Source organism: Ictalurus punctatus, chromosome 12 (genome assembly GCF_001660625.3).
Source record: "Ictalurus punctatus breed USDA103 chromosome 12, Coco_2.0, whole genome shotgun sequence".
In the NCBI taxonomy this organism is placed as follows: domain Eukaryota; kingdom Metazoa; phylum Chordata; class Actinopteri; order Siluriformes; family Ictaluridae; genus Ictalurus; species Ictalurus punctatus.
Genome location: NC_030427.2, coordinates 30,276,211 through 30,286,210, shown reverse-complemented (window position 1 = coordinate 30,286,210; position 10,000 = coordinate 30,276,211). Strand labels below are relative to the sequence as shown.

General features: G+C 42.4%; 1 protein-coding gene and 1 long non-coding RNA gene across 6 annotated transcripts in view; one reads left to right on the top strand and one right to left on the bottom strand.

Moving 5' to 3' along the window:
• Positions 1-7,711, top strand: part of LOC108272876 (uncharacterized) — a 29,190-nt gene extending 21,479 nt beyond the window's left edge. The window contains exons 1-4 of one of the 4 annotated variants that reach the window (XM_053684747.1): positions 1-4,637; positions 4,720-4,848; positions 5,182-5,431; positions 7,325-7,711. The exon at positions 1-4,637 is cut by the window's left edge and continues 554 nt beyond it. In XM_053684747.1, the coding sequence (XP_053540722.1) occupies positions 1-612 (612 nt within the window). In that variant the 3' untranslated portion in view covers positions 613-4,637; positions 4,720-4,848; positions 5,182-5,431; positions 7,325-7,711. Of the gene's footprint in view, positions 4,638-4,719; positions 4,849-5,181; positions 5,927-7,324 lie in introns of those variants that run through there. The other 3 variants (XM_053684746.1, XM_053684745.1, XR_008397617.1) reach the window with 3 other exon arrangements.
• The window catches only part of LOC124628714 (uncharacterized), a 21,626-nt gene that overhangs the window by 7,740 nt on the left and 3,886 nt on the right, over positions 1-10,000 (bottom strand). The window lies entirely within an intron of this gene.

Genomic DNA, 10,000 nt, shown 5'->3' with positions numbered 1-10,000 from the left:
TCCAACACCATCTCCACCACCACCAACACCATCACCACCAACACCATCTCCAACACCACCATCTCCACCAACACCAACACCACCATCTCCACCACCACCATCACCAACACCACCATCTCCAACACCACCATCTCCACCACCACCAACACCAAAACCATCACCACCACCAACACCACCATCTCCAACACCAACTCCACCATCTCCACCAACACCAACACCATCTCCACCACCACCATCTCCACCATCTCCACCACCACCACCACCATCTCCACCACCACCAACACCATCACCACCAACAACACCACCACCAACACCAACACCACCATCTCCACCACCACCAACACCAACACCACCATCTCCACCACCACCAACACCAACACCATCTCCACCACCACCATCACCAACATCACCATCATCACCACCAACACCACCACCAACAACAACACTACCATCCCCACCACCAACAACAACACCATCACCACCAACACCATCAGCAGCACCACCACCAACACCACCATCTCCAACACCATCTCGCATAAAGCGCATAAAGCAAAACAATACAGCGCAGATAACAATACAAACACAATACAAACTCAACTAAACAAGTCGTAATGGAAAACCAACAAGAGAAAGCAACAAAACAAAACGAAAGTGCACAAACCATAGGAGCAAAAGCACCAGCGGAGAAGGACGCGTCCAGACATGCTCATTAGCTCACCTCAAATATCAAAAACATACGAGCTAAAATGTCCGCACCCATCCGGTCACTATGATATTACAGAAAGGGGTTGTACGTACCAAAACATACGGAGACCACGTCATTTCTCCGCCAGCCAAAGTTAAACTCACCAGAAAAGCTAAAAGCATGAATGCGGTAGCGTATAACCGCCTTAAATATGCTTCCAAAACAGGACACTAATGACGTCCATGTCAAAACAGTTGCAGGGTAATTGACCCCATTAAAAGAGATGCACATCTACTACACACTTAAAGGTCAAAGGTCACGGTAATGGTGAGGCCAAACCGTAAGCCACCATCTTTACTGTCTCTGCAGTGGGCTGTTTAATTCTGCATTCTGATTGGTCAGTAGGTGCTGATTAGTTCTCCATAACAGCAATGACTTTGGTGGGGGTTATATAGCGATGCACCCACTGTGATGTCTTCCAGTTTCTATAGTAACAGCTCGTTCACAGGGACTTGTACCATGCAGCAGACGCTTCACATCTCTGGAACGCGTCTCCGTTGGAAGCACTATCTAGCGATCAGTGATCAGCGTTTCCAACTCTTTGCGGTTTGTTTTGCAGGATATGAAATGTAACTATAAACGGATAAAAAAAGCGCGATGCATCATAAGAGGATATACAGAGTAATAAAACACTCAGAGACACGCTGTTGCAGGAAAATAACCAACATCGTGGTGGTAACAGTAACACCGCTTCAATCACACCGCCACGTAATTGATTATTTTCCTATAATGGCATGACACGGAGTGTTGTACTCCTTAGTTAGCATTAGTTGAACCGTTTCAGCTCCTCCTGACTACCACGAGAAACCATAGTCATGTGTCAAAGTGTCACAACCGATGACGGCCAAGCTGAATTTTCAGCCTCCGCAAGAAATTGTTCACAGGAAATTCTCCAAGATGACTTGGACTTTTAGCTCCAAAACACGTGCTGCACTTATTTATAGACGCGCTCCTGGGTCAGAGGAACGTTCTAGTCCACCATAGGTTTCATGGCAAACCGGCCTGGTGAACAGAATCATTGGCGAGAAATTTGCTCTAGTGAAATTAGGACGCTCGTAGGGTCTCTTAAACAGAACAGCTTTTATCTCAAGCTGTCCAAATAAGGCAGCCTACGCAGGGAGCTGCCTGCTGATTAGGACGTAACGACGGTCTTAAAGAACTCGTCTGACCTTTCACGTGACCACCGAAAGGAATGCGCAGGTGTGTGTGAGAACTTTATGTGAGTATTGATTCGGACAGTGCTTTCAGGTAAGACCACATTTTTTTCACTGGTGGTAGGCCACACACACATACACACACACACACACACACACACACACACACACAACCATCAGCATAATAATCACCTCCTGGGAAAAAAAATAGACCAGACGGACAAACAGGAAGCAGCTGTTGCCAGGGAAACGGGCAGGCGGGCAGAGTGTGGGCGAGATTGTGAGGTAAGACAAGAGGAGGAAAAAAGAGAACAAACAAGGGAAAAAAGAAGAAGGAGGGAGCGAGGGAGTGAGGCTATGCTGATCAGATTTAATAACGTTGTGCAATGGGAAGAGAAAGGGGAAGCGAATATGAGCTCAGTGTGTGTGTGTGTGTGTGTGTGTGTGTGTGTGTGTGTGTGTGTGTGTGTGTGTGTGTGTGTGTGTACCTGCGTCTATGGCCGGGAATAGCATAACTGACGTACAAAATGACAAGCTGGATCTGAAGCCCTGGCAACTGAGCTATTATTACTAAATCACATCTCTCTCTCTCTCTCTCTCTCTCTCTCTCTCTCTCTCTCTCTCTCTCTCTTCCCCACTCCTATTACATCATTTATGTAACTTTTTTTTTTAATTTAGTTAATCACATTCATGTTTATGTGCCCATGTCTATTCATGACCCCAGTATATTTTGGTAAATGAATAATAAACTCATTTCCACTTTATCCTTCTCCGTTCGTTCTAAAAAGTTCTCCAAAGCTGTAATCAGGAAGCCTGTTCCTCTTGCTCATCCCAGGACTCTTCTGAACATCCTGTAAACATGCTCAGTACCGAGCAGAGGAAGTGGCCCATCAAAATCCGGCTTGTTTCTTGAAGAAGTAGATGCTTTCGTGCATTTAAGCAGCTCAAATGGCCAGATGTGAGAAAAAAAAGAGGGTCGCAGATCTAGCGGCTGGGTGTTTGTGGAGCAATGACATCTCAAATCAAGCATTAAAATGAACTAAAGCTCAAATACACCGCCAAAACATGTCCATTCCCGTACAGCTTTGTATATACAAGTATGCGGCATTTTCCATCGACGTCTACAAAATAAAATCCCTGCAATGTTGCGAATCACATCATGGAAACGTTGTAGGAACGTTCATAAGCGCGACTTAAACACGATCAGAACATCTAGAAAACCGTGACAGACTGAACGTTCTTGGAACCCAAAGTTCCTAGAACTGTAATGCTCATAAAGCATGGCCTCATCCGTTCACGTGAGTAGAGGAGGATTTAGCAAAATCGTGTTCCTGTGCTTGTAGGCGTGACCTTTTATTATCATATGACAATCATCCCATCTATCGCCTACGGTGTGTGAATGCACCACATCACAAGTTAACTTTAACCTGGGTAACTATAGTATACACACACACACACACACACACACACACACACACACACACATATGTGGTTATCGTGATTATTCTGTTGCTCCGATCATTGTCCTGACGCTGTATAATCGCACTCTGGAGTCACGGCACTGAGTCATATCTGCGCTAATAGGAAGCTAATGTAAGACGGCCTTCCGAGCATCCGCTTTCCTAGAAAGCTGTGTGTTTGGAGGCTCCCCCTGCTGAGGCGCTGGCTCTGTTTTTTCCCGCATCACCTTACCACACCCGCGGCATAGAACATGGCGCAAAGTCCGCCAGTAAGTGACACAAATGATACAGATGTGAGATTAAAGCCACAAACTGCCAGCTGGCGCTATTCTAAGAGCCATCCGTCCAGGGCGAAGGTGTTCTTAAGAGCTTCTTCAGAAATAACAGACCGATCCATCGACTGATAAACACCAGTGAGTCATAGTGAACAAAAAGAAATCTATAGAACAGGAAGGAACATTTCCTCAAAACAGATATCATACTTTCCTTCTTAATGTTAAGGAAAGTCTAAAAAGAAAAATTAAAAAAATAGAAAACTAGGCAGCGAAGGTGAAGGTGATGTTAGATACGGACGCTAAAATCTGATATCTATCTATAAATAGCGCAGTAATGAAAGTGTTGAGCGATGCATTATACATGCTACGTTTGCTACTCTGCATATATTCTGACGTTCACGCCAAAAATTGAAGCGTGTATTGATGTCTTCGTGAGACAGGAGGATTAGCTCCGCTAGCTCGTATACAAACAAAAGGTTCAGTAAACGATCACGTGTTAATAATTGTACTAGACTCGCAGTGAGGACCGAACAGATCCACTGGGAGAAATCCAGAGTCGCTCAAACGCAGGCGAGAACAAGTCCTGCGCAGGCCTGCCTTCGGTTTCCGTGCTAGTCGACTTCCCCTAAAGGGCTCGGAAGTGCGTCAATCGAACGCGCACGTACAGCGGATGATCGCTGCTTGCTAAATGTCTCATTTACCAACGTTCTTCTTCAAGGAAAAGCAGAGTGCAGAGACATCAGATTAGCCTGCATGCTAATTAGCACGTTTGATAAGTATCTTGCTTGCTAATTAGAAGACTAGACAAGCCTTTAGCAGTCAGGTTTTACACTTCTGAACAATTAAGAAAGCTTCATGATTTTAACACTTTAAACTGCTTCATTTACTGATTTATTTATTTATTTATGCTACTGTGAGCTAGCTAAAAAGCAAGAATGCTAACTAGTCTTCTTAGCACAATAATGTCGGTCCGACAACAGATGTAGCAGTTTAAATGTCGAAGGTATGTTTGTGAAATATTTGTTCTTCATCTCATGAACAAACTTCATGCATATTTTATTTATTTATTTTCTTAATAAGTGCAGCTCCTGGGTCTCCTGAGTCCACTCGAGTCCTTGTTCAGTTCAGTTCAGTTGAGGAAGTAAGTAATGGAAAAGACATGAAGTCCCAGAGAAGTTAAAGGTCACGTCTTCTGTCTGCAGTGTGAATTAGGGGTAAGTGCTGTAACAATAAATAAATAAATAAATAAATAAATAAATAAATAAATAAATAATATCGTATGACCGTTCCCTAAGGCATTTCTATGATACACGATGCGTATCGTGATGCACTGCAGTATTGCGTTCAATAAAATCTGTTTGATGGTTCTTCATTTATTGTCCAAAGAAATCATTTACATTTTTAGATTTGAAAAAGTGTGTTTTTGTTTATAAAATGAATAATAATTGAGTTAAACAGGAAAAAACAAATACGTCTCTTAAAATGATATTTTACATCAGATCAGCTGCTTACAGTAAGATTGTCTGTCCATCGCTTATCCGACACAGGGTCACGGGGAGCCTGGAGCCAATCCGCACGAGGCGGGGGACACCCTGGACAGGGAGCCAATACAGTGCAGGACACAATCACACACACACTCACACACTACACACAATTTAGAAATGCCAGTCAGCCTACAGTGCATGTCTTTGGACTGGGGGAGGAAACCGGAGTACCTGGAGGAAACCATCGCAGCACAAGATCATGCAAACTTGGCATACACGGAGGAAGGCGGGATTTGAACCCCCAACCCCAGAGGTGCGACGCAAACATGCTAAATAATAAATTATTAGAGAGATATTACGATATCCACAACATTTCAGAAAAGCATATTGCGACATATTGCGAATTTATCACAATACTGATGTTATATCTTTTCACGGATGTTTTCTTTCCTTTCAGTGGGTGGGGCTTATCTTAGGTAAAGATGATGAGCTGAGATTATAATTCAACCCCTCAATCAACCCAACTGCGGAAGTGAAGCATTGTTCTTAGCAGTGTTCTTTATTTTGTTGTTGTTGTTGTTGTTGTTGTTTTGGGGGGTTTTATCTTCAGGATATAAGAACGAAAGGAAAAAAGAAAGAAAAGAAATGCTGGCTACAGTATACCAAATGCATTGAACTAACCATTTACAATATTACATTCTCCACGTTCTCCATCGTCATCGCCGTTTCCGTCACTTCTGCGCTTCTCAAACTTTTTCCACCACCATAGTTCCGATCAATCAATAAACGAGTTTCATGATTCATCACATTCACCTTCTGTTTTTTTTTTTTGCTTTTTGCTTTGTTAAATTATCCACGGACTAAGACGGACCAATTAGAAAACCATCCAAACGTATCAGTTTGGCTAAGAGGTGTGAAAACAGCAAAAGAATCTGCCTGACCTAGCTGACGCCCCGCTGTACCGTAGCAAGCGTACTCACTGGAATGTTAGGCCACGCCCACTGGGGCAGGTTTGGATGTTGAATATAACAGTCAGTATCGTCCTGGTACGGTGTAAACAGTTGAGATTTTCCCGAGTGGAAACGTGCAGGGGGAACTCGACAAGGGGGCGTTAGAGACAGCGCTGGTGTGTGAGAGAGGTTATTCCAGTTCAGATAAACTTCATTAACCGAGAGTTGGGTGGAAACTCACAGTGTTCATTTCCTGTGTTGCACTGAATAATCTGTATTCTGTAGAAAATCATGAAAGGAAATGGAAAACTATCAGAATTTACTGTGTGCCAGGCAAAAGTTATTATTATTAAAGATTTGTATCTTTTTTAAAATGTTAAACATAAATTGTTCCATCAAGTCCTTATAAGGACTTCCTCGTTGTAGCGGGACTCTACGTGCTTTATTAAAGTATAGGGAACTTGTTTGGTGAAGCCGTGACTGTTATATGTACGTAATGCAATACTTAGTGTCAGTATTAACTGTAACGCACATATATACACTTACTGGCCACTTTATTGGGAACACCAATACGCCTGCTCAAACGTTCCTTTGCTCAAGTATCCAATCAGCCAATCATGTGGCAGCAGAGCAACCCATATCACACAGATACAGGAGGAAGAAGACTCCAGGACTATCTGCAGTGTATTTAAGTAATTACTGTAAGTTCAGCAAAAGTTAAGATTAGTGCACAAGACTTTTATGGAAACTGCTGATCGACTTTAGTCCCGAGTGTCTTGTTTCTCTAAAAATCTAGAAACGTCATGTGCTTCGCTTAACTTTTACTACCTCAACAATATTTAGCTGAGAGAGAGAGAGAGAAAGAAAGAAAGAGAGGGAGAGAGGGAGAGAAAGAGAAAGGGAGAGAGATAGAGAGAAAGAGAAGGAGAGAGAGAGAAGGAGCGAGAGAGAGAGAGGGAGAGAGAGAGAGAGAGAGAGAGAGAAGGAGAGAGAGAAGGAGAGAGAGAGAGAGAGAGGGAGAGAGAGAGAGAGGGAGAGAGAGAGAGAGAAGGTGAGAAACAGAGAGAAAGAGAGAGAGAGAGAGAGAGAGATTTAGATCTTCTGGGTTATATTTTCTTTCATTATATTATACTGAATGTCTATGAGTCTGTGTAGGACAGGAAATAAACTCCTTTGGGCCCTTTATATTCTGTAAAGCCAAGATGTCTTCAGTTTGTTGTGAGATTTTGCCTCTGAACCCGCCTCTGTTCTGTCAGGGTCATCGTCATTCAGAATTATAAGGAAATCAGCTGCTGCGTTTTTCCCCTCGTCCTGCTGATGAATCTGAGTCTGGTGTGTTAAAGTTCTTCTGGAGACACTGACCGCTTCGCTCGCTTCTGGTTTAAACAGATAAATCCAGAACAGTCTTCGGTATGCTTGTTTTTTGTTTGTGTGGGTTGTTTTATTTATTACTCTAAACAGCGTTCTATGATATTATACGTTACTTTCTTTAGCCAAATACAAATATTTCATTTAAATCCAAATATCTGGATATCTAAAATGAGTTCTTTTTTCTTTTACTGACACAGTAATGCAGACCTCAAATAAACATCTGAGAGAAGAATTTGTGTGATTATACTTTCATAGTCCTGTACATATTTAAACACACGCACACACACACACACGCACACGTTTATATCCTCCACAGACATGTTGCGCAAGAGCATTACACGTACAACACACACACACACACACACACACACACACACACACACACACACACACACACACACACACACAATCAGACACGTACACACAGCATAGTTTTTGAGAAACACCGGTTACACAGTTCAAATTGTACGTCAATAAAGCCTCCCTAACCACAGCCATGGGAAGTGATGACATCACCGCTCCTTAAAGCAATCTGATTGGCTGATTAGAATGGGGAAGAAGTAAAGATGGTTTTAAGACATACATGACAAGAACAAAATGGAAAAATATGTTGAGTAAAAATATATGAGTACACACACACACACACACACACACACACACAGTTTCCACTCTGAGGTTATAAGAGGAAGGAAGAACCTGGGTTTAGTCATGTGATCTTTTATCATTCCAGCTGCAGATATTCATTAATGCTCATGGGTTTGGATTGAATCTGTTTCTGGAGGTCCATCTCTCCACTTCCTCTGCCGTAACATTCCTCCCACAGTGGCTCGGAGGGAAGACTCACACACACACACACTCACACACACACACAGTGACCTCACTCCAGATCCACTGTGTGAGTGTTTGGGCATGAACCATGTGACCAGTCCACAGAGGAGGGCAACATTGAAAATATAATACTGCAATAGAGATGGGGGGTTTTCGGTTTTTGTTATGATTCAGCTTCCCTCATCCATCATGTCATTACACAGTTCTTTTCTGTCAGTAGTAATTCTATGTGCGTGTGACTTCGGAACTCAAGCAGTCGTTTCATAACGCATCTGATTTGTAAATCTGCATCTGTGATGGTGTAAATTACACAACATTTATGTTATGAGTTCTCACCACAGTTTACAACGTTCAGGGTGGTTTTGTAAATCCTCATGCTGGAAGTTTTCACTGGAGCCCTCACACTAGTGCAGCAGCGTCACGGGCAATTTCTCACTGGACCACATCTGCAGTTCTGACAGCCTTTTAGGGGCCATAGACTAATGCTATTCATTATTATTATTATTATTATTATTATTATTATTATTATTATTATTATTATTATTATTATTATTATTATATTTTACCAATTAACACCAGTAATCTAGGTTCTGAAAATACAGTATAATAGCATGTTTCCAGGAAAAGGGTCTCACGTCGTTTTGCACTGCCATGATCATAAAATCATTACGATTCCCGTAGTACGATTAACTACCGTCAACATTATAATTTACTCACCGTATCATAGCCGTAAGCCTGATGGAAACAAAATGAAAGGGGTTCAACTAAAGCACAACTAAAGACATGCGTACATAATGTCAACTTTAATAAAACTAGGCCATGGAATGTGTCCTTCCAGTCGAGTGTAAGAAACCGTGACATATTCAGACATATTTACACGGACAACAATAATCCGATATGAACCCGATTAAGACGATACTCTGATTAAGAAACTAGCATGTAAACAGAGATTATTGATGACCTTAATCCGATTAAAGTCACACTCGGAGTAAACACAGACGGAATTAAGACATGTGGAGTATTCCTGTTTTAGTCGCGTTATCGGCGTGCGTTACAGACATGTACACACCTTAATCACACGATTAACGTCGTGTGAGAGTTTTCACCGCATTGTGAGACAGGACACGATCACACACGGCAGCGCTCGACCGTCTGATGGCAAAGAGAGCACGGCCGCGTCCCAAACCGCATACTTGCCTACTATGTAGTAGGAGAAATACATGTATCTCTATATTCTATATAGCTGGTAAGTACGCGGTTTGGGACGCAGCCCACGGCTTCAAGCAGTCATCTATTTACACGTACAGCATGACGAATAACTATCCGCACTTGAAGCTTTCGTAAAATTAAAAATAAAAACACCCAAAACTGTATACGGTCCCACAACGACGACCAACTGTATGCTGATACATGAAATTCTGGAACGTCGGACGGCGTGACTTGGGGACGTAACGACGTGTGACGTTAATCCATCTATGTTCTATAACACGTAAAACCTGAACACGAAAGGAGTATTCTAAAAGCGACTCATGTACACACCTTAATCAGAATATCGTCTTATTCAGAAAAAGGTCAATAATTAGATTACTGCTGTCCGTGTAAACGTAGTCAGACTGCATCCACATACAATTCCTACAGGAGCAAAACAATGGGGTTACAGTGCAGTTTAAATTAGAAACCACTGGCTTCATTTCAGTTCCTGTACCATGCTAGATTTAACAGATTTGAGTAAA